General features: G+C 41.4%; 1 protein-coding gene across 6 annotated transcripts in view; it reads right to left on the bottom strand.

Annotated features, from left to right (window-relative positions):
- SUPT3H (SPT3 homolog, SAGA and STAGA complex component) overlaps positions 1-23824 on the bottom strand; it is a 335908-nt gene that overhangs the window by 46729 nt on the left and 265355 nt on the right. For 5 of the 6 annotated variants that reach the window (XM_072143733.1, XM_072143734.1, XM_072143732.1 and 2 more), the window contains one exon: positions 19919-20029. The exons of the other annotated variant lie outside the window; for it this stretch is intronic. In XM_072143733.1, the coding sequence (XP_071999834.1) occupies positions 19919-20029 (111 nt within the window). The remainder of the gene's footprint in view (positions 1-19918; positions 20030-23824) is intronic. 6 annotated transcript variants of the gene reach the window in all.

The following is a 23824-nucleotide window of genomic DNA, read 5'->3' as shown; positions in this document are numbered from 1 at the left end:
ACGAGCTCTAAATATACATCTCCCAAAAACAACTGTAATTAGCTGCCCCCCTATCAGCATCTCGTCCTTGGAGATAAAGTTCTGTTTATGAACACGAGGCTTTCGAGTATCATCTTGTAATTTTGCAGTAAACTTCAGACTAAATTAAGAAATAGGTTTAAATAAGTAGAAATGAGATACAGTATCGGAGTGTTCTTTCAACAAAAACATTCAGCTGCTAAAAACAAGATAATTCGGAGAATCTGTTCCAAATAAATAGTCTGTATCAGCGCCTTCACAAAAATAGCCGACAAGAAGGTTCAAAACGTCTCGCGTTCCCTGCAAAAACAGGGAGAAAAAAACTTCTGTTTGTTCAGGTAGCCTCTTTAAGATATTGTAGAAAGTTTTTTTACAATAAATTCCAAAATAAAATTTGTTGGAGGCAGCTTTATGATCATTCCCTCAAAGGTCCATCTAAAATTACACAAAAAAACCACCTCTGCCAGAACCTCTCCGTAATTCTTGCATGCGGTACGCTGGCAGAGGGGGACAATGAAGGACCAGCATCCCCCGGACAAAATAAAAAATAAAATTTGACTTTAAATAATTTAAATTAAATGAATTTATGTCAATTATTATTTTGATAAATACTCAAGTCTGTTATCTACTGTAACCAAATAACTAGTCCCTTACCTCTAATGGCCAAACATGTTGTGGTCACTTTGTAAACTAGTAAGTTTCTTAAAGGAACACTCCAAAGCTAACTCATGGTATAATGTTTGGTGCAGGGTCTGAAGGGAGGAGCAGGACTCATTTTATTGTTTACCGAAAATCTTGCTAGAACTTGGAGTCCTGCTCCTCCCTTCAGGTCCTGGACAAGGTATCATTCACTGAATAAGCTGTGACTGGAGTGCTCCCTAAATACAATACTGTTCTGGGTTAGGGTTCGGACATCACTTAAGGTACCATTCTATAAGTCAATGGCACTTACAATATATTGCAGATTCCCTTACATTTGCATCAAAGAAAAATTGTAAACTTTCTGCACTTCTGCGGCCCTTTAACTCCTCCATCCTAAATGAACATTCATGATCCAATCCCCCAAAAAATGGATTGAAAGTTCACACAGGCATCAAATGGAAACCCTATTAACCACTTAACACATTACGACGTAGATGTACCTTATTTTTCGGAGTATAAGGTGCACTGGACTATAAGGCCCACCATCAATAAATACCTGCTAAAACATCTAGGTTCATATATAAGGCGCACCTGATCATAAGGATGAATGACCAGCAGGTGGCAGACCTGTGCACAGCTCAAGGCAGCTGTTGTCTGTAAGTACGGTTCATATATAAGGTGCACCGGATTATAAGGCGCACCTGATTATGAGGATGAATGACCAGCAGGTGGCAGACCTGTGCACAGCTCAAGGCAGCTGTTGTCTGTAAGTACGGTTCATATATAAGGTGCACCGGATTATAAGGCGCACCTGATTATGAGGATGAATGACCAACAGGTGGCAGACCTGTGCACAGTTCAAGGCAGCTGTTGTCTGTAAGTAATGTTTATATATAAGGCGCACTGGACTATAAGGCACACCTTTGATTTCTGAGAAAATCAAAGGATTTTTTGTGTGCTTTATAGTCCGAAAAATACGGTACACCATAATGCGTTAAGGATGTATGAAGAGGGCTCACGTATGAGCAAATATATGTTAGGTATCGCCACAATCCAAAATGTCCCACCTATAAACATATAAATACAGTTATAAAAACGGAAAAACAAAAGATTAGTGGATTTTTATAGGCGGGGATTGAAATGAAAAACTGAAAAACTAAAAATGGAGTGAAATGCAAAAAACCAAAATGGCTTGGCCCTTAAGGGGTTAAAGATATCTACAATAAGAGGAGAGTGCTGAAAGGGTCTGCATAAAATAAGCGGGAAGATGTGCATAAAGAACAGCAGAGAGTACATTTTAGCATCTTTACATCAGTGCCGGTAGTCCTCCTATAATATCCTCTTATGTCACCAGTTCTAATTAGGAATTTACAATAAAGCCTACAAAGAGGTAAACTAAGTATTAAAAAAAAAAATGAATAAATGTCATGTAGTAACCAGTGATAGTGCTATTCTTGATGGATGCACAAATAGCAGCATATCTAAAAAACATATCCAAAAGAATAACCACACTTGGAATCTTCCCTCAAAAAGAGATGGTCTTCGTGTGACAATTCCTTCAAGCTCCAAGTTAAAATGCGCAATCAAGTTTTTAGATTACATTTTTATCTTCCGAGCCCTATATTTTTAGTCAATAGTGATTAGAATATACAGTACGGAGCTGCGCAGCAGCGGGCCTGCTGTTCTGCGCATGCGCAGACGGCAGGTTTCGCTGCCTCATAGCTGCGTGTCGAAGATTTCTGGTAGGAGGATAGAAGAGGCTCCTGGGGCATGGTGTAGCCGCGCCGTGTAGCCTCAGCTCCAGCTACTCCACACCCCAGTAGTCTCTTTGGAAAATTTACATATTAGGCAAATAAAAGTTATTGAAAAATTGGGAGGACATGAGGATTAGCCCTTAAAAGAGCTATCTTCACGTCCTATAGATCCACCTACCACCCGATCTAGCCTTATAGGTAGATCCGTGGTGGTAGGTTCCCTACGAGCAAACAAACCCACTCACGAAAACCAGAATCAACATCCTCCTATTGATGAAAAATCTGTGCCAAACCCCTGTGTGTGAACTTGTCCCTATTGAGGAATCCATATGAAGTCAATAAAGTATAATGGACCATCTTCCTAAAGATCCAAGGATGTTCCTTTGCATCAGAAGTTATTCACTTTTCTAAAACCTCCTACAAGCATCTTAATAAACTTTTTTATTTTGTACTTTCACTAAATTTCCATTGTGGTTCCAAAAAAATGTGTCGAATGGAAATTTTTTTGGGGGGGAAACTCGAGGAGCCACCATCCTTTAACCATATCCCGTTGGCGTATTTGTTGAGATAACATTTTCCTGCCTCTTAGAAACGAGTAGTGTACGGGCTCAAACAAGTAGCAAAAACAAGAAGAAATCATTAATGCCTTTCGTACATATAATTCCATGAATGAACGAACGTTTCCTTCAGATCCTATAAAGGTTTTATAGAGAAATAGGTGGGGGGGGGGGGGTGTCGGAGTTATGAATGAATACCAATGTGGACATCATCATCATAATTCTTGTTTAAAGAAACTTGCAAAAGCAAATAATTGATGTGGTTATAGGTTTCTCGATAGGTGGTCTAGTAGGACCAGCTCCAAGTTGGAAATATCTTGCATAAAAAGCAGGAAAATGGATTTGATTGCAGACCCCAGTTCATGCGGAAAAAAAAAACACTCTCTCTCCGATTCGGCTGGCATAAATCTGGCTAAGCATGCCTACAGAAAAACAGACGCGGAGGAATTATTCCAGAATATTTATTGTCAAGGTAGGAACGTTAATGAGGTGTTTGTTTTTACACTCTATCTGCCTGGTGATTGCTGTGACCTACCGTATCCTGTAATGCGGTGGAATTAAACGCTACGATCCCGCGAGACTCTTCGTACAAGGCTGGAAACTTACGGGATAAGGAGGATTGTGTTGGCCGGCCACACATGCTGGCAAACTACGTCTACCCCAAGTAAACTCAGTGATAAAACAACTCGGTATCGATAGAATAACTACTAGACAAGGTAGAAGGTCTTACATGCAGAGCATGGATATGGGCTTCAGGAATCCGGATAATGGATGAATCTTTGGGTGATGCCAAGCTTTACATTATATGCTGAGAAGCAAAGATGCCACATCATTTTATATCTATTTCTTAAAATGTGTGTTAGAGGAAACCTACCATTAAAATCCATCATAATAAATCATGATATAGTTCCGTAAACGGGAAAACAAAAAGTTTAAAAAAAATAAAATACAAAAAAATTCAAAAAAAGAAAAATGGGGGCTCATTAGCATAGTTTTAAAAATTGATTTTAGGATTTGATGTTAGATTTCCTTTAAGAGTGCGATCAAACATTGCATTTTGTTGACTTTCTGTCAAGTTTTCTGGAGTTTCTACCGATTTGAAACACATTGCAAGCACACTGGGGAAAAGGCATGCATTATAGTGAAAAAACACATGCTTTCGAAATGCAACAAAAATGCAAAGTGTGATCACAGCCTAAGGCCAGCTGTACAGACTTCACATCTGAGGCCTCGTGCAGACAACCGTGAATGGTGGCCAGCTTACAGCTACCATTCTACTTCTATTATGTCACAGTGCGCACATCATGTCAAACCAGACTCCTATGGAGATGGGAGTGCTCATCCACCACATGTCCATCCATCCGAAACGGGACACAAACATTACTCTGTCTCTTCAAAGCTCTGCACATGCGCAGTAGCTCTGGCTTCAGGGCGTAGATAAATTGGAGATTATGTTAGAACATATTACAGGATTAGGGTTTAGAAAGTTACTAGGAACCTACTATCAGATCTAACTTAATAGGTAGATTCCGGATGGTAGGTTTTCTTTAAAAGACTCATTTTACCGAAGATGATTCACACTGACAAGATGAAGTGGAGCATCACTTCAGACACTCCTAAATTGGGCTCTTCAGCACCTACAGAGATGCAGTCCATTAAAGAGATAGGGACAGATTTACTTACCCGGTCCCGTTGGGATCCCGTGGTGCGCTGTCCGACGAGGATTCAGGTCCGGCGCGATTCACTAAGAACGTGCGCCCGGGTTCCTGCAGGTGTCGCTGCTGCACCGAGGTCCGCCGGAGTTCACCTTCTTCTTCCTGGTGCATGTGAGTGCTGATCTTGCAACACAATTAGTTTTTTAAATTCCGCTGTTTGTCCAAATCCGGCCACGCCCCCTGATTTCTGTTGCATGCAAGCCGGGGCCAATGCGCCACAATCCGATCGCGTGCGCCAAAATCCTGCGGCAATTCAGTGCAAAACGGAAATAATCGCGAAACCCGACGAAATTGCGGCGTTCGGACCTTTAGTAAATGTGCCCCATCGTCGGAAATCAGGTCTTTATCTGAAAGTTCTCATTCCCAACTATGTTTACTGGTTCTGTAGCTCACATGACAACAATCCTGCATTCCAAAAGATGAGACCCACAGGGCAGATTTATCAGTTTATGAAAGAATTCTGTCATAATTTGCCCCAAAAAACTCTCTACGCCACATTTATCAAGGGTTTTAGACAGTTTCCAGGCACTTCTACAAATAGTATGACAAAAGGGGGGAGGCTTGATTTGGGATCAAAACGTCTGTGAACCAAAAATGATGCTAGTGGTACATAAGTGTAGAGTCAGACACTCTTATACTACACCAGATTTATCATCCATCACCAGATTCAGGGATTAACCTGGTGCAGCAAAAGACTTTCTAGCGTAACTGTGAAATGTATTACATTGCCACACTTTTAATAAATCTGCCCCCATATCTTTAAAATTACACCAGAATTTTAGGGGGTTAATTTATTATCACCAAAGAAAGCAGCTATATACATGAAGTAAGGTCACGGATCAGTCAGGTTCCTGACATCAGACATCTTTAGTGGGGTAAAATCACCAGTAACAATCCATAGAAGTAAAGATCAATGCGTTTCAAGCGGAACGCCTGCCCTTAATCATGACATACATAAGTATATACACTCACCGGCCACTTTATTAGGTACACCATGCTAGTAACGGTTTGGACCCCCTTTTGCCTTCAGAACTGCCTCAATTCTTCGTGGCATAGATTCAACAAGGTGCTGGAAGCTCCTCAGAGATTTTGGTCCATATTGACATGATGGCATCACACAGTTGCCGCAGATTTGTCGGCTGCACATCCATGATGCAAATCTCCCGTTCCACCACATCCCAAAGGTGCTCTATTGGATTGAGATCTGGTGACTGTGGAGGCCATTTGAGTCCAGTGACCTCATTGTCATGTTCAAGAAACCAGTCTGAGATGATTCCAGCTTTATGACATGGCGCATTATCCTGCTGAAAGTAGCCATCAGATGTTACAGGGTACATTGTGCTCATAAAGGGATGGACATGGTCAGCAACAATACTCAGGTAGGCTGTGGCGTTGTACCAAGGGGCCCAAAGAGTGCCAAGAAAATATTCCCCACACCATGACACCACCACCACCAGCCTGAACCGCTGATACAAGGCAGGATGGATCCATGCTTTCATGTTGTTGACGCCAAATACTGACCCTACCATCCGAATATCGCAGCAGAATTCGAGACTCATCAGACCAGGCAACGTTTTTCCAATCTTCTACTGTCCAATTTCGATGAGCTTGTGCAAATTGTAGCCTCAGTTTCCTGTTCTTAGCTGAAAGGAGTGGCACCCGGTGTGGTCTTCTGCTGCTGTAGCCCATCTGCCTCAAAGTGCGACGTACTGTGCGTTCAGAGATGCTCTTCTGCCTACCTTGGTTGTAACGGGTGGCGATTTGAGTCACTGTTGCCTTTCTATCAGCTCGAACCAGTCTGCCCATTCTCCTCTGACCTCAACAAGGCATTTCCGCCCACAGAACTGCCGCTCACTGGATGTTTTTTCTTTTTCGGACCATTCTCTGTAAACCCTAGAGATGGTTGTGCGTGAAAATCCCAGTAGATCACCAGTTTCTGAAATACTCAGACCAGCCCTTCTGGCACCAACAACCATGCCACGTTCAAAGGCCTCAAATCACCTTTCTTCCCCATACTGATGCTCGGTTTGAACTGCAGGAGATTGTCTTGACCATGTCTACATGCCTAAATGCACTGAGTTGCCGCCATGTGATTGGCTGATTGTAAATTAAGTGTTAACGAGCAGTTGGACAGGTGTACCTAATAAAGTGGCCGGTGAGTGTATGTATGTCATGATTAAGGGCAGGCGTTCTGCTTGAAACGCGTTGACATTCTTTACTTCTATGGATTGTTATTGTTGATTTTACCCCAATAAAGATGTTTGATGTCGGGAACCTGGCTGGACCGTGACCTTACTTCACAAATCTTATATACCTTGGCAGAAAGCCCGTGCCGGATCCGACACACATGGCATAACAAGGGAAGGTGCGCTGGTGTTCTTCTATATACCAAAGCTGCTATATACCTTGATATATGTAGCTCTGAAGTGACCCCCTTCATCTAACCCTTCCAGTGAGACTAATCTCAAGAAAAATTTACTCTTCTGAGTTTATTTGCATATGACTTACTGTAGGTAAATTAGCGAGATTTACCATAAAATACAGAATGCTAGAAAGTTGCTATTGCAATAGCGGGTTACAGGTTTTCTTTACCTTTACATAAACAAAACACAGCCTAATGATTATGAATATAGCCTAATTTTTATATAGAGAAAGGCTTTCACAAATTAGATGTCAAATGTTGGCATCGGGAAGTTTTTGTGATCAAATTTTTGTTTTTTTACGAGAAGAGTAATTTTAATAAGGTCAACGATACCTCACCCTGTGACCCCAATCCCACACTCCCGGGCTAGAAATCATACATGTACATCTGGTCAACCAGTTTGGATGTTTTTGACCACTGTGGCTGACCAGACTATACATTTTCCCAAACTGGTCGTTATTGCTCGACCCAAATGACTAGCCCATTTATGAGCCTAGATAATACGAGACGTTAGTCAAAGTCATGACTAGCCACATACATGTACATCTGGTCAACCAGTTTGGATGTTTTTGACCACTGTGGCTGACCATAGTACACATTTCCCCAAACTGGTCGTTATTGCTCGACCCAAATGACAGGCCCATTTATGAGCCTAGATAATACGAGACGTTAGTCAAAGTCATGACTAGCCACATACATGTAGATGTGGTCAACCAGTTTGGATGTTTTTGACCACTGTGGCTGACCATAAAACATTTCCCTAAACTGGTCGTTATTGCTCGACCCAAATGACTAGCCCATTTATGAGCCTCGATAATGCGAGACGTTAGTCAAAGTCATGACTAGCCACATACATGTACATCTGGTCAACCAGTTTGGATGTTTTTGACCACTGTGGCTGACCATAGTACACATTTCCCCAAACTGGTCGTTATTGCTCGACCCAAATGACTAGCCCATTTATGAACCTAGATAATACGAGACGTTAGTCAAAGTCATGACTAGCCACATACATGTACATGTGGTCAACCAGTTTGGATGTTTTTGACCACTGTGGCTGACCATAAAACATTTCCCTAAACTGGTCGTTATTGCTCGACCCAAATGACTAGCCCATTTATGAGCCTCGATAATGCGAGACGTTAGTCAAAGTCATGACTAGCCACATACATGTACATCTGGTCAACCAGTTTGGATGTTTTTGACCACTGTGGCTGACCATAGTACACATTTCCCCAAACTGGTCGTTATTGCTCGACCCAAATGACTAGCCCATTTATGAACCTAGATAATACGAGAAGTTAGTCAAAGTCATGACTAGCCACATACATGTACATGTGGTCAACCAGTTTGGATGTTTTTGACCACTGTGGCTGACCATAAAACATTTCCCTAAACTGGTCGTTATTGCTCGACCCAAATGACTAGCCCATTTATGAGCCTCGATAATGCGAGATGTTAGTCAAAGTCATGACTAGCCACATACATGTACATCTGGTCAACCAGTTTGGATGTTTTTGACCACTGTGGCTGACCATAGTACACATTTCCCCAAACTGGTCGTTATTGCTCGACCCAAATGACTAGCCCATTTATGAACTTAGATAATACGAGACGTTAGTCAAAGTCATGACTAGCCACATACATGTACATGTGGTCAACCAGTTTGGATGTTTTTGACCACTGTGGCTGACCATAGAACACATTTCCCCAAACTGGTCGGTATTGCTCGACCCAAATGACTGGCCCATTTATGAGACTCTATAATACGAGACGTTAGTCAACGTCTAACATTCACGTGGTAGAGTCGTCGTGGCTGCTTTACGGTTCATAGACACAATCTACAGAGAGCCAAAAGCCAATCCAGTGGTAACCAGCACAGGACAACATGGTGGTTTCCATGTGTTTATAGTGGACCGTCAGTCTTACAAGTCGGTAAGTCAGTATTTTTTTTCCTAAAAAAAAGAACATTTCACCAACTCTTTACTGTTTTGCCTAGAATGTGTAAAAAGCTAAGACTGTTTATTTTGTATAATAAAGGGTTTTGGCAAGGAAGGAAGCAGTTTGTGTGGTTATTTAGGCGTCTGTCACCAGCTTCAAAAGTCTGGCTATGCGTATGTATTATTTAACAGCTGGGGTCATGTTCAGATCACAGTACAGTTTAGCAGGAGCCGGTGAGCAGAATTACCGAGCTGCGCTGCTGATTAGTGCTGTGAACTTGCTGAAAGATACAGGAAGTAACAAAGTCTCTGCCGATTTACATTAGCCTGATGATTATTCATGAATGAGGCCCCCGACCGGTCACAATCTAGTTTCCATGTCGCGTTAAGTCGATGATTTGAATACAATAACAGAATACAGCTGCTGGGCAGTAGGTGCTGTATATTGTATGAGAATTATTTCATTCAACTTGGCATTAAAGAAAATGTACCATTTAATATCATGCATTATGAACCAAACCCACCTTGAGAATGCTGTAGCTACACTGATGCAGAAACATATCTTGTTTAATCCCTGAGCTGAGTGGTTTTTCTGAAAAAACAATTATAAAATTAAGGATAATAAGTCTCTGTCGCTCCTTTGCCTGGCTCAGCTCTTCTCATCTTACACTGCTCAGGAGAATGACGTAATAAAATGACAGGCAGAAGTAATCAATCGCTGCACCATCCCCCAGCTGCTGTGTAGGAGTCATCAAGCTCGGGTTGATTAGTCCTGTCTGGACAGTGCAGACAACCTGTTAAATGAACTGCAAGAAGCATGCTGACCCAGCTTTCCCAAGGTCCTGGATGTCATAATTGTTTTTTCAGCGAAACCACTCAACTTAGTGATTAAAGAATATGATCCTGCATCAGTGTAGCTACAGCATTCTCAAGGTATGTTTGCTTCATAATGCATCAAATCAAAAAGAAGATTTCCTTTAAAGATGCCTTTTCACCACCTCACACACAGGTCTGTAGGGACAGCTGCACAGATTAGGGGGTACTTTACATTTTCTTCCAAGCCCTCACGGTTGCAGTTTCTCACCATTATAATCCTCTCTACTGTCAGAGAGGAGGAGCTGGTAGGGGGCGTGTGTGTTATGCCTATCTTCTATAACGAGAAGACAAGCCCAAAAATTTGGCAATCACTATACTATAGACTATACTACACTAGACTACAGGCGGTCCCTGACTTAAGAACACCCGACTTACATACGACCCTTAGTTACAAACGGACCTCTGGATGTTGGTAATTTACTGTACTTTATCCCGAGGCTACATTGATCAGCTACAACAGTTATCAGAGGTGTCTGCAGTTAAGTTTTATTGTATTCCTGGTTCTTATGACAACCCAAAAGTTTTAAAATCCAATTGGCTCAGAGACCAAAAAATTTTTGTCCAGAGCTACAATTATAAAACTTGCAGTTCCGACTTGCATACAAATTCAACTTAAGAACAAACCTACAGAACCTATCCTGTACGTAACCCACGTACTGCCTGTATACTGCTTTTTTGTCTTGCCATCTAAGCCACGTCAGAGGTACAAGCCTGAACTAAAGTCAAACTTTTTGTGGCTATTTCGCCTGCTGCTCACTACAATCTGCTAAGTATTTAATATAATAAAAATTAATTAGTCACCAGAGTTTCGAGTCTTTCACGTAAGAACAAAGCTCCCATTGTAGAGACGCCCAATGCCCATATTTTACAGTAAACATTTTACAACTCCAAAAAGTGGAAAATTAGATAATAAAAATCTTAAGTAATTTCTGCATTATTGTCGAACTGCTAAATATTATTACTAGCCCCTTAAATAGTAGAAAGGAGCCTGTTGTCCTATTTGCCCCTCCCCCGGTCCTCATCTCAGGGCCATCTAATAACACGGGTGGGATGATATTCTGGCCAATGAGGTCATTAGGGACTAATTGTTGAAATGACTTCACTTTATGAGTTCTAAAAAAAAAAATATGGGTTTATGCCTATTCAGTCATTAAACAATAATTATATATGTCTGGATAAGCTGTAACTGGAAGCACATTGTAGGGAAATGTTTCAGGTTGCATGTGCAGGCCGCATGTTTGGCCCCAAAAAAATTCGGAAAATTAAAACATGACAGATTGTAGGAAATTTAAAAAAAAATAAAAATTAAAAAGAGACATATCGACTTCACAACACCAGGAAGTTCTCTAATTATTTTACAAGTTATTCTCATCATGTAGGAATGGAAATCTGGTGACTGGAGGCAATGAATTATTGAACACATATATATATATATATATATATATATATATATATATATATATATATATATATATATATATATATATATATATTAGCTAGTGGCTACGATACACAAAGATTTGGCATCTGACTCTGGAGGCGAGTGCCAAATTTTAAGATTTTTCTGTGATACGGAGATTTGAGGCCTCTTATACCTGTATCTATTTACTACACTAATGAAATTAAAGTTGAAAAAAAAGGAAACAAGTTTGCAAGTACAGGCAGTCCCCGGGTTCCGTACAAGATGGGGTCCATAGGTTTGTTCTTAAAGAGGACCTGTCACCCAATTTATCGGCATTGGTAACGCTATCAAACACTGCGGTGGGGTACAATGTAATTGTCGGAAAGCTCGCAAAGCTGTCTGACGTATTCATGAGGGGGCGGGGTTGGGGTGTGGCTAGGGGCGGTGACTGCCTCGGACCGCCCCCTCATGAATACATCGGACAGCTTTGCAAGCAGTCCGATGATTACATTGTACCCCGCCGAAGTGTTTTATAGCGTTACCGGAGGTTTAGGTGACAGGTCCTCTTTAAGTTGAATTTGTATGCAAGTCAAAACTGTATATTTTATAATTGTAGTTCTAGACAAAATTTTTTTTTTGCCCCAGTGACAATCGGAGTTTCAAATTTTTTTGCTGTAATGGGACCAAGGATTATCAATAAAGCTTCATTACAGACACCTTACAGCTGATTATTGCAGCCTGGGACTAAAGTAACATCCAGAGAGGTCACCAGAGGTCATAAGGGGCAGAGGGGTCCGTCTTTAACTAGGGGTCGTCTGTAAATCGGGTGTCCTTAAGTAGGGGACCGCCTGTACTCTTGTTTATTTTAACTGTTATAGTGTTTTCTGTATACAGCTTGTATACGGATCTGTGCGTTTCCACAGTAACAGTCTACAAATCATTCTATGGTTTGAATTTTGAAAATAAGTTTTAAAATCTTTTAAAAATATAAAAAAAGTTTTAAAAAATCCCCTTTCTCCTTTGTACAAAAATTAAATAAATGGCAGTCATAAAAAGCTAGAACTAGAACATTAAAAAAAATAAAATAAATAACACAACCACAAAAAGAAAGTCCTCACACTTGTGTTGTGGTTGCATTTTGTCTTTTTAATACCGTGTACCTAAGTGGGCGTGGCAGTGTGTGGTCCAAGTTTGCTACGCACTATTGAGAGGCAATACAATGTTGCAGGAGCATGAAGCAAAGTGCAGCAACAAATAATAGGTGCAACTGTTTGAACATACTGAAAAAAGACCAGATTAACTACAAAGGGTAACAGTAATGGCAGCTGCTATGGGGCCTGCAGTGTCAGGGGGCCCTGGCTCTCTAACCCGACACACTAAATTTGAGGATGTCCATCATTATATACATGTTATGCTTACATTGTACAGTGTAATGTGAATATAACATTACAAATCTTCGATTCGGCAATTCGGATAAGAAATGTTGGGGGAGGGAACAGCTCTAGGAATCTCTCAACTCTAACTTCCTGCCATCTACTTCCCCCATGTGGTCAGAAGCCACAGATCTGACTGACTGACTGACAGTGACTACATACATGTGTGTCTGAGTGTATAAATGTATGTTATATAAATATATGTGTGTGAATATGTATTATTGTGTATTTGCTCTATATGTGTGTATATGCTGTATATGTGTGTGTATACTGTATGAATGTATGTGTGTTGTGTATATGCTTTATATATGTGTGTGTATTTTTGATGTATGAGTGTGTATATGCTTTTTTATATTTGCCGTGTGCTGGTATATGGTAGTGTATATATGTGTGTATATGGTGTATGTATATAAAATATACAGCAGGGGTCCCCAAACTACGGCCCGTGTAGCGTTTCTATGCGGCCCCCGTCGCATCTGGCCGCGGCCTTCGGCAGTCGGGCGGGGGCCTCCATCCGTCTGGACAGGAAGCTCCTGTCCGTCACAGTATAGTGCTCGATGTGGCCGGAAACGGAAGCCGCAAGAAGATAGAAGATGTGGGAGCCAGAGGTTATTATAGGATTTTTTAATTTTTTTAAACAGCAGTAAAAACATTGTGCCTAATAACTAATGGTGGGGGGACATATAAAACAAATAATAACTAATGGTGGGGGGGGGCCTTATAAAACAAATAATAACTAATGGTGGGGGAAGTATTTAAAATAACTAATGGTGGGGGACATATAAAATAACTAATGGTGGGGGGCATATAAAATAACTAATGGTGCGGGGGGGGCATATAGAATAACTAATGGTGCGGGGGGGGGCATATAGAATAACTAATGGTGGGGGGCATGAAAAATAACTAATGGTGGGGAGCATATAAAATAACTAATGGTGGGGAGCATATAAAATAACTAATGGTGGGGGGCATATAAAATAATCAATGGGGGGCATATAAAATAACTAATGGTGGAGGGGCAGCATAGGAAATAATTAATGGTGGGGGGCATATAAAATAACTAATGGTGGAGGGGCAGCATAGGAAATAATTAATGGTGGGGGGCATATAAAATAACTAATGGTGGGGGGCATATAAAATAACTAATGGGGGGCATATAAAATAACTAATGGGGGGCATATAAAATAACTAATGGTGGAGGGGCAGCATAGGAAATAATTAATGGTGGGGGGGCATAGGAAATAATTAATTATGAGGGACAGTCTAGTAATTAATAGGGTGGCATATTCAATAATTAATGGAGAGGGGTCCCAGTATATTTAATAATTAATTGACCCAATTAATTTATTAACTGGGCCAATATATAAAATAGTTCACCAGGGGGTGCAGTATATTAAATAATTAATTGAGGGGGGGGGGGTGCAGTGTATTACAGATGCGGTCACATGTACTGATATTTATTTTTAAACTTTAGTCCGGCCCTCCAACGGTCTGAGGGGGACAGTGAACGGCCCCCTATGTAAAGTTTGGGGACCCCTGGTATACAGTATATACAGTATATGTGTGTGTGTGTTTGAACTGTATGTGTGTATAAGATGTGTATATACTGTATGCGTGTATAAGATGTGTATATACTGTATGCGTGTATAAGATGTGTATATACTGTATGCGTGTATAAGATGTGTATATACTGTATGCGTGTATAAGATGTGTATATACTGTATGTGTGTATAAGATGTGTATATACTGTATGTGTGTATAAGATGTGTATATACACAACCCAAGACAGGCAGGACACATGCTTGACCTGCCACTCCACACATTATTGAGAATGCGATTGCACTTCTACGGATTGTTAAGGGTCCATTCTCGTGATAAATGGTGGGTCGGACCCTCACTGCTCAACTAATGCAAAGACATAACTCAGATGTGAACTGGGCCTTAGGTAAATGATAATTCATTCTGATCACTACAAGAGTTTGGAGAGGGATGAAGAGAAATAGAAATAAGAGAAATTATTTTTTTCTATTTGCTGTCTATTTTTGTCAATGAACTTGCTGTACAAATTATTACATTTGTTTCATTATTAAATAAAATTTTTGGGACTATATCTCACATTATAATCTACAGTACAGTGTGAGCCCCTTGAACCTTGGGGTGTGGTCATGTCTGCCGAGGCCAATGAATGGATATTCACCAAACTTGCATGGAGCAACCTGTTTAGCCTGGCAGATGTCTGCAATCTGTAGGTGGGTGTGTAAGTAACTTAATCCTGGAACATTGAAGGACCAGGGTTGATGTATTTTTTTTCCCCTTGCTTTGCTTTTAGGAAATGACCCTAACGGTGTATTCAAGACTCCGCCAAAAGCACATGGAAGAAACTGTCAGTCAAACCTCAAGACCGACAGAACCTACGAAATCTACTCGTTGCTTAAGTGAAATAAAATAAACACAAAGTCAAGAGCTCTCGAAAGAAAGTCTGGTGCGAAGAGAAAAAAACACTCTTAGACTCGATGTCATGTCACACAAATAAACACTTCCAGATGGTATTCACTGGAAGGAACCGTATCTTCCATTAATCTAGGGAGGGGACACTGGAGGAAATTAAGTGTATAACTAGGAGGAGGCCTAAGCTCTCGGTTTGGTCAATTTGTTTGACATAACAATTCGTTCTTCCACCACCCGGTTGTCCTATGATGGTTCCTTCTTGACCAGAAAGAGCCGGTTCACAGGAAAATTGCTGCTTTGTGGTTGAACGTAGTCACTGCTCAGCACATTGACATGGAATGGTTGTATTTAAGGTACAACTCCACCCTCCAAATATTTATTCCTGTCTGTATCCATGTGCAAACGCTGTGTAACCCGGGATCATGACGCAGTCAGGGAAAAAAAAGCAGCTCTGAAAATTCTACCAAAATAAGGAAGGCGGGAACATGATTCTTGGTTTATTAAGCGAATCCCAAGCAAAAATCACAGCAAAAACTTTTTGTTCATATTACATAATTTAAAGGGACTGTCCTGATTATTTACTTATGTTATTACGTACAGTGGAACCTCAGATTACAAGTAAGCCGGTCGGTGAGTGCTGTTCACTGCTCCACCAATCAGTGTCAACGCGCTTCACCCAATCTCAGAGAGAGAGCGGAGCCTCTACACTGCCCTCACCACCTCCCCGGTGGTCCTGACATGAGTAATTCTGCAGGACCTTGACACTGATCACATGCTTCCTGCATTACTGCACAGAGCCAGGGGATGGGGCCAGAGGCCACTGATCAACGGAAAAAAAACTAAAAAAAAACATTACATTAGTATTAGTATTACATTAGTTTTGTGTGCAGACACTCCGTGATTCTTTGTTTATATCTCTGACCTCTGATGAATAGGAGGAGCTGTAGCAGTACATTATGACTCATCATGCTCCCTTCCCTCTTCCTGTCATTGTCAGTGGGGACACAGAAAAGAGAGACACAGTGGGTAACACCATGACAGCTTTGAACAGTGAAAGAGAGGAAGTTGTGTATATATGCAGAGGGTGGCATGGGGAGAAGAGGGAAAGGCTGAAGCTCTCAAATGAGTTAAATATACACGCAGAAACATGTCTAATGGAAGAGATTTGTTAAAGTGACCAACCCCTTTAAAGTAAAACAGGTCAGGTCTCGAGAGTGTTTCCCTTTGCAATAGTACCGTCCCTACACTAAATAAGAACATTCCCTTATACTCTAACTAAACTAGACAACCCCTTTAAATTTTTGCATTAACACTGATACCACCATACTATTCTTATAATGGACAGGTCATCATCGATCGACACGATAAAGTAGCAAATCCGCACTGTAGGGACTTCTGCACGTGTGAAGGGAGTATCCTGCACGTTTTCTTCATTACACCGAGTGCTAATAGTGTGAGCTCCAGCTATTTATCGAAATGTCCTTGGTTGTCCCAGACATATTTAATTTGGATGCAATAAATGGAGGATTCAGATGTGAAGGTCAGCGCGCCTTCCGCCCCATCATCTGCTGCAATGATTGAGTAACTACTAGTGGGAGACAAGAGCCATTCCCAAATACAAAGAAATGAGAAAAATGTGTTCTTTAGATTTTGGAGATGACTTAAGCAACATAATAGGGTGTTTTTAAGGAAACTCACTAAATCATTGTGAAGAGACCATCCTGGGAAGAGAGAGAGAGCACAGACTAGAGAAGGTCCGAGCTCAGAAAGGAAAACTTCTCATACTCAGCTGCTGACTTGTGTATAGCAGCCATTTTTAGCAGCTGCGGAGCTTTGGTTTTGTCACAGCAGGTAACAATGTACAGAATCCGTGACCAAGCTCCACGTCCGTGGCTGATACGCCTTGTCTCAATAAATTAGACTTCCTTGAAACTCGCTATAGACTCGAGTGCATCTTCATGCATCATTTTCATCTTTTTCAATGTCTATAGTTAAATGTTTTCTGTTTATCCAAAGTCGATAAAAAATAAAGTGCTCGACAAAAATAGCGGAAATAAAGTATCATAGATGAAAGTAGACAAGATAATAGATGAAAGCCAGCTCTATAGTATCAGACACAGTGGGAGGGGGAAGTGTCTGTGTGCAGTGTAACAGCTCGTGAAGCTGCAGCACGGAAGGGCTCTGGTAAAGCCCACCCAAAGGCCTCTGGTAAAGCCCACCCAAGGGCTCTGGTAAAGCCCACCCAAGGGCTCTGGTAAAGCCTACCCAAGGGCTCTGGTAAAGCCCACCCAAGGAGCAGTTCTGGCTCATTAGCATAATAAGTAGCCCATAAGTTGATTTTAGAAGGAAGGAGGCTATGGATAACAAAAAATAAGATTCCCACAGTCACAGAGCCAGGATCTATGAGTAAGGGCTCTTGCATACAAATGTGTTCTGCCCACGTAGACATGCCACGTGGTGGGACGATTCTACAGGCTGCACATAGCAACGCCCTATACATTTTTTCATTGTGGTTATGATTAGTGTTAAGGTTGACCCTAACCCTGGTTAAAAAAAATTTCAGTTAAAAATCATTGAAAATAATAAAAAAAAAAAAAAAAAAAAAAACACACAAAGGTGGGAAAGTTGTTTTTATAAAAATATACAAAATCCAAGGACAAATGGAGCAACGTCCGTTGAGACGCTCAGCATGTTATCCAGAGCGGTGAGACATGGCATATACTCCAGATGCTGTACCTAGCTGAGGCCAGGGGCCACCTATTCCTTGCTTCTCATTGCCCTCCAGTAATCCTGGTTTCTGTTGAAGGTCAGATAGACCGAAATTGCTATGGATTGCTATGTATATTTCATTAAATCGGTAATCTATTTCAATACATTTTGGAGTGCCAGGTTATTACTAATATTGGGCCCACTAATTGGGCGCAGTTCCCGAGTCTACAACATCACCTTTCAATGTGACTGCAGTTTCTGCTGCTAATCGCAGGAGCAGGACCGTGTCTCATACTGTCAGGCACAGCCATAGACCCTAGGGCAGTGGTGGCGAACCTGGCACGGGTGCCAGAGGCAGCACTGAGAGCCCTTTCTGTACGCACCTCGGCTATCGCCCCAGTACACCAGACCAGACTCAAAGAATCTTCCTGCAGTTCCAAGCAACCTAAAAGATGCTGCTTACAGTCCTAGTCCTCGAAAGTTGTTGAAGAACAGGGAGCAATAAGTTACTGCTTTAATTTTTGGTTGGCAATGAATAAGGGGGGTTTTGGGTGGCAGTTTGGGCACTCGGCCGCTAAAAGGTTTGCCATCACTGCCTTAGGGAGAAGGTACAAGTGGTTTATTACCGCTTCTGCCTTCTCCTTTTTTCACCGAATAGAGATGAAGTAGCGCCATGCAGTAAATGCAGGACCCGGTAGTCACGTGACCGCTGGGTCAGAAAAGTTTAAGCAAAGCTGCGGGGTCTGATCAGACTCCGTACTGCTCTGCCCCTGACAATTCCCCCCACAGGGGGTTGTTTTTCCCTGTAATTGGGACACTTATGCCCCAGTTACAGGGAAAAACTTGTAAGAAAAGAAAAAAAAAAGAATATGTCTCCCGGGCTCTTTTCTGATCTCATGTGGGACATATAAAGTAAAAGACTATACACACATAAAATATTAATAAAAATATAGAAATAAACATTCATATTTTCCAATTCAATAAAAAAGAAATCCCCCTGCTATACTATTGCCAAAGACTGTGCATAATATATATCAAAACTACCGTCACACACTAGGGAATTCATTCATTTATATATACTCTGCAGTGGACATAACATTGAGGGGCACTTTGCAGCGATTTCACAGTTTTTTGTGGTAAAATTAGGTACCTCAGCTTATACTTGGGTCAGCTTATGCTCCAGTATATACGCTACTACGCTCCCAGATGCAGACAACAGAGACGCAGCCATGCTCTCTGCCGGTGGGCGCATACTATGATGTGGCCGTTGATGACATCATAGTATGCGCCGGCCAGCAGATAACATGGCCGCGTCTCTGCCAACTGTTACAGAAGACCGAAAGAGGTGAGGTTTTTCAGCACATTTTTTGTGCTAAAAAAACTCGGCTTATACACGAGTATATACGGTATGCTTTCAATTGTTTAGTGGTATTGCACAAAAAAAGAGGAGTAATGGCCCTTAGACCAATAAGTATGAAAATTCCCTAAAAATGCATAAAAGCCTTTTAAAGCCTGGCCAGCAAGGGGTGAAGTTTCTGCTGTCAATAATAGTAGAATTTAGTTTGTGTAGACGACCATCACAGTAGCGAGTGTTGCCACGCATATTGCCAGAACTTTATACTTTCCTTGTGTATGCTATAACTCCATGTTATTTACTGCCTATTTAATTTTTTAGGAATTTAGGGGTGGAGGGGGGGGGGGTGTCTTCAAATATCTTTAATTTTGAGCGAAAATACAAAAATTTCTACTTTATGCATGTCTAATACGCAAGTGATATAAATAAATGAAATAAAAATATGCACTGACGATTCCAAAAAGAGACAGAAATTACAAAGTTTTATTTCCCGGGAGAAATATTTCGTTTTTTCTTAAAAGAAAATTGCAGTCACCACAAATTGCTCTTAACAATTCCAAGGCTTCTTCATAAGACCACTTGAAGATGAAATCTCCTTAAGATTACAAATATAACTTTTTTTTTTTCCCCAAGTCTGTTATTACGTACCGTGAATGGGGAGAGCGGGCCAATCTTGTGGCTGTAGCGTCGTATGGCCTCTCTGATGTGGCTAGGCTGGATGGCATCACAGTTTGACTCCATCCCACCGGCTGCCGCGCTCTGTAACAGAAAAGGCACCCGAGCGGTTATTAAATGAAAAACATACAAAAGGCGACTTCGGCACATAGAGACGTTCGGCAGAGATTTGCTCTTGTCACAGTGAGATTGTATTTCCCCTCCGTAGTGGGGAGACGTGCCGATGCAACCACATTGTCCATCTGAAAATATCTGCTGAGAAAGGCGTCGATGAAATGATGAGCATGACGGTCTAGCTATGTGTGATCAATGGAGTAGGGTCCGACCACTTTTTGTTTTGTTTTTTTTAAACACATCAATACGGAGAGGAGCACTAAAAGTAGAAAGTAGACTTAAATTTACCCACCCAAAATAAATACTTCATTAAAAACTGAAATTAAAAAGCATTGCCCTTATCCATAAATGGTTCCTTTCCTTGGCTGCAATGTTAAAAAAAAAAATAAAATCAGTTTGTAAACTTGTATTCAAATCACTTGATGGGCGTTAAGGTCAATACCAGGGTCGTAATTACAGCGGTAGCAGCCATAGCAGCCGCTATGGGGCCCACAGTGTCATAGGGTCCCGTCATCCAACCTGATACTATAGAATGAAGAATGTGCACCATCATATACTTACATATAATTACGCTGCACATTGTGGTATATATATTGTTTATGGGTGTGTATCTGTGATGTGCATATGCTGTATGTGTATATGGTGTACGGTGTGTATAAATACAGTACGTTATGGGGCACATTTACTTACTCGGCCCAGTCACAATCCCGCGGTGGGTTGACGAGGATGCGGGTCTGCCGGTATTCACTAAGGTCCGTGCGCCCGATATCCACCAGGTGTCTCTGCTGCGCCGAGATCCGATGAGTTCACCTTCTTCGTCCCAGTGCATGTAAGTGCTGATCTTGCGACAAATTCTTTTTTAAATTCCGCAGTTTTTCCAAATCCGTCGGGTTGTCCTACGGCCACGCCCCCCGATGTCGTCCCGGTGCATGTAAGTGATGATCTTGTGACACAAATTCTTTTTTAAATCCCGCAGTTTTTCCGAATCTGTGGGGTTGTCCAACGGCCCCGCCCCCCCCAATTTCTGTCACGTGAAAGCCGGCGGCTATACGCCAAAATCCAATCGCATGCGCCAAAATCCTGGGTCAATTCGGCACAAATTGGAAATCGTCGGGAAACCCGACAAAAGTGCGCGATTCGGACCCTTAGTAAATGAGCCCCTATGTGTGAATGTAAGCTGTATGTCTGTATATGGCACTGTATGTGTGTATGTGTGAGGTGTATATGCTCTATATGTGTGTAACCGTTTTTAAATGTGTATGTATGAGTGATGAACTGTATGTATATAGGAATGCAATATATGTATAGTTTTAAGCCGGCAGGGGGTCCCCTTCAGAAGTCTGCTATGGGGCCCTGCCTCTCTTAGTTACGCCACTGGTCAATACACTAGATCAATGATGGCAAACTTTTTAGACACCGAGTACCCAAACTACAAACAAAACCCACCTATTTTTCACAAAGTGCCAATGCGACAATTTAAGCAGTAACTTATTATTACTCCCTGAACTTTCAGAGGTTTAATTGTATAGGCACCTGAGGGCACCAATACAGTAGAAAGAAGGAGAAGACGTTTGGATTATCATTGTAGCTTCCTTCTAGGGTCCTGGGCTGCGTGGGACTGCATGAGGCCTTGAGTCCTGTCTGGCAAACCTTGCCCTGGGGTGATGGCAAGGGTGCCCATATAGAGGGCTCCGAGTGCCACAACTGGCACCCGTGCCATAGGTTCGCCACCACTGCACTAGATGCTATTGTGCCTTTTGTTTTACATTATTATCCCTATTATTTGTTTTTCTTTCTGCCATTTTATGTTTCCTTTAAACTTCCAACAAGACAATGACCCTAAGCTCACAGCTAAAATAACAAAGCAGAGGCTTCAGAACATCTCTGTGACCATTCCTGACCGGCCCAACCAGAGCCCGAACCTCAACCCAATGGAGCATCTCTGGAGAGACTTGGAAATAACTTCCACCAACATTCACCATCCAAACTGAGGGAACTGGAGAGGATCTGTAAGGAACAGGCGCAGGATCCCCAAATCCAGGGGTGAGAAACTTGTTGTATCTTCCCAAGAAGACTCATGTCTGTACTAGCCCAAAAGTTGCTTCTACTCAATACTGAGAAAAGGGGCTGAATACTTATCGCCATGTGATATTACAGTTTTTTTTGTTTAATAAATTAGTAAAAATATCTACATTTTGGGTTTTTTTCTGTGAAGATGGGAGCAGAGTGCAAATTTACAAGCGAAAAAATAACTTTCTGTAATCTTATCAATTGGCTGCAATCAAACAGTGAAAAATTTTAAGGGGTCTGAATACTTTCTGTACCCACTGGGAGTCCCGGTGGCTCGTGAGATGGCCGATTTGAAACTCAAGTTTTTCTTCAAGGCTATTTCATACTGGTATTTCCGGTTATGGTAATCCTTTGAATTACAATTTATACTGTTTTTATTTGCAATAATTTCACACCACAAGCTTTCTAAGAAGTCTTAGAAGATAAGAGAACAGATTTAGAAAAAGTTGCAGGAGGACGTTTAAAACATTACACACATCTGAAGGTCAGGACAGCTGGGCATTATCCCATGTTGGTGGTGGAGAAGCGTTTAGAGGTCCAAACTACAGGCATAAACCCACTCAGGGTTGGCCATTAGGGCTACTTCTGGCACCTGTGCCAAAGGTTCGCCACCACTGTCTTAAGTCATTTCAAATTTCAGCCACAGTTCCAAGTGTCCTTCAGTAATATCACTGAGAGGTGGAGTAGTATAAAAATAATTTTAGTATTAATTTTCCTCATTTTACATACACGCCGCTGTAGACAACCAATAATAAATTCTGAGGAGCCAACAAGCAGTCTGTTGGTATGTTTTAGACAAGTATCTTCTTATATATGGTGGAACATTGCAAACCACAATCTTCCAGTCGGGGTTTGATCCGAGTCTCTCTCAACTTCTTTTTGAAATTTCTGTGTTCCTGGTAAATAAATATCTCTATGTACCCACGTACACAAACACAGTAAAAAAATTAAGTGACCAAAGTCTCCAATTTGTGCCATGTCTAATGACATAACCAATGAGTCACTTAAGGTCCCCTGACTGCACTATTTGCACTGCTTTTACATCAGTTATGTTCATTTTCTTTAAAAAAAATTAATAAAATCATATTACTAGAAAAATATACTATAAAAAACAACTTTAATAATCCATTATTTAATGCATCTTTAAACAGGACCTCTTGTATCTTTTAATAGACAGAACTCCAGGTGACCAATGCTCCATTCACTTCTTAAGCATTTCCAGAACCTCACCAACTTCAAGTGTGGAGAGAGAAAGATCTGGACCGCACATCCACACATTATACAACGATCTATTGCCGCTGGGCTACATTAACAAAAAAAAATTTTAGTTTCTTAGTTACATTTTGATCAGATTGCATTAGCCCAAAAACCACTTCATGGTGATATTGTTTTAGTGGGTCCCTACACTATTGGGTATGACTTCACATGGCGTCCACCATTGCTGCAACACAGCACCAGACCCAAAAAGCCCCCTACCACCCATACTGGCGGACTAAGCCCCAAAGCCTCTGGGTTCCGGGTCCCCACCAGCAACGCACCACAGAAACAGTGGACTCCAAGCAGTACCATACCAGTACCATTCCATGTAGTCTCAGAAACTGGCTTTGGGCTAGTAGGCAACAACTATATGCAGTCTCCAAAGAATTAAAAACACCTGGGCCAGAACCTCGCCATAGAAGTGAATGCATGCATACT

Source organism: Engystomops pustulosus, chromosome 3 (genome assembly GCF_040894005.1).
Source record: "Engystomops pustulosus chromosome 3, aEngPut4.maternal, whole genome shotgun sequence".
NCBI lineage: Eukaryota > Metazoa > Chordata > Amphibia > Anura > Leptodactylidae > Engystomops > Engystomops pustulosus.
The sequence above is the reverse complement of the archived record's forward strand: the minus strand, read 5'-3'. Positions and strand labels throughout refer to the sequence as shown.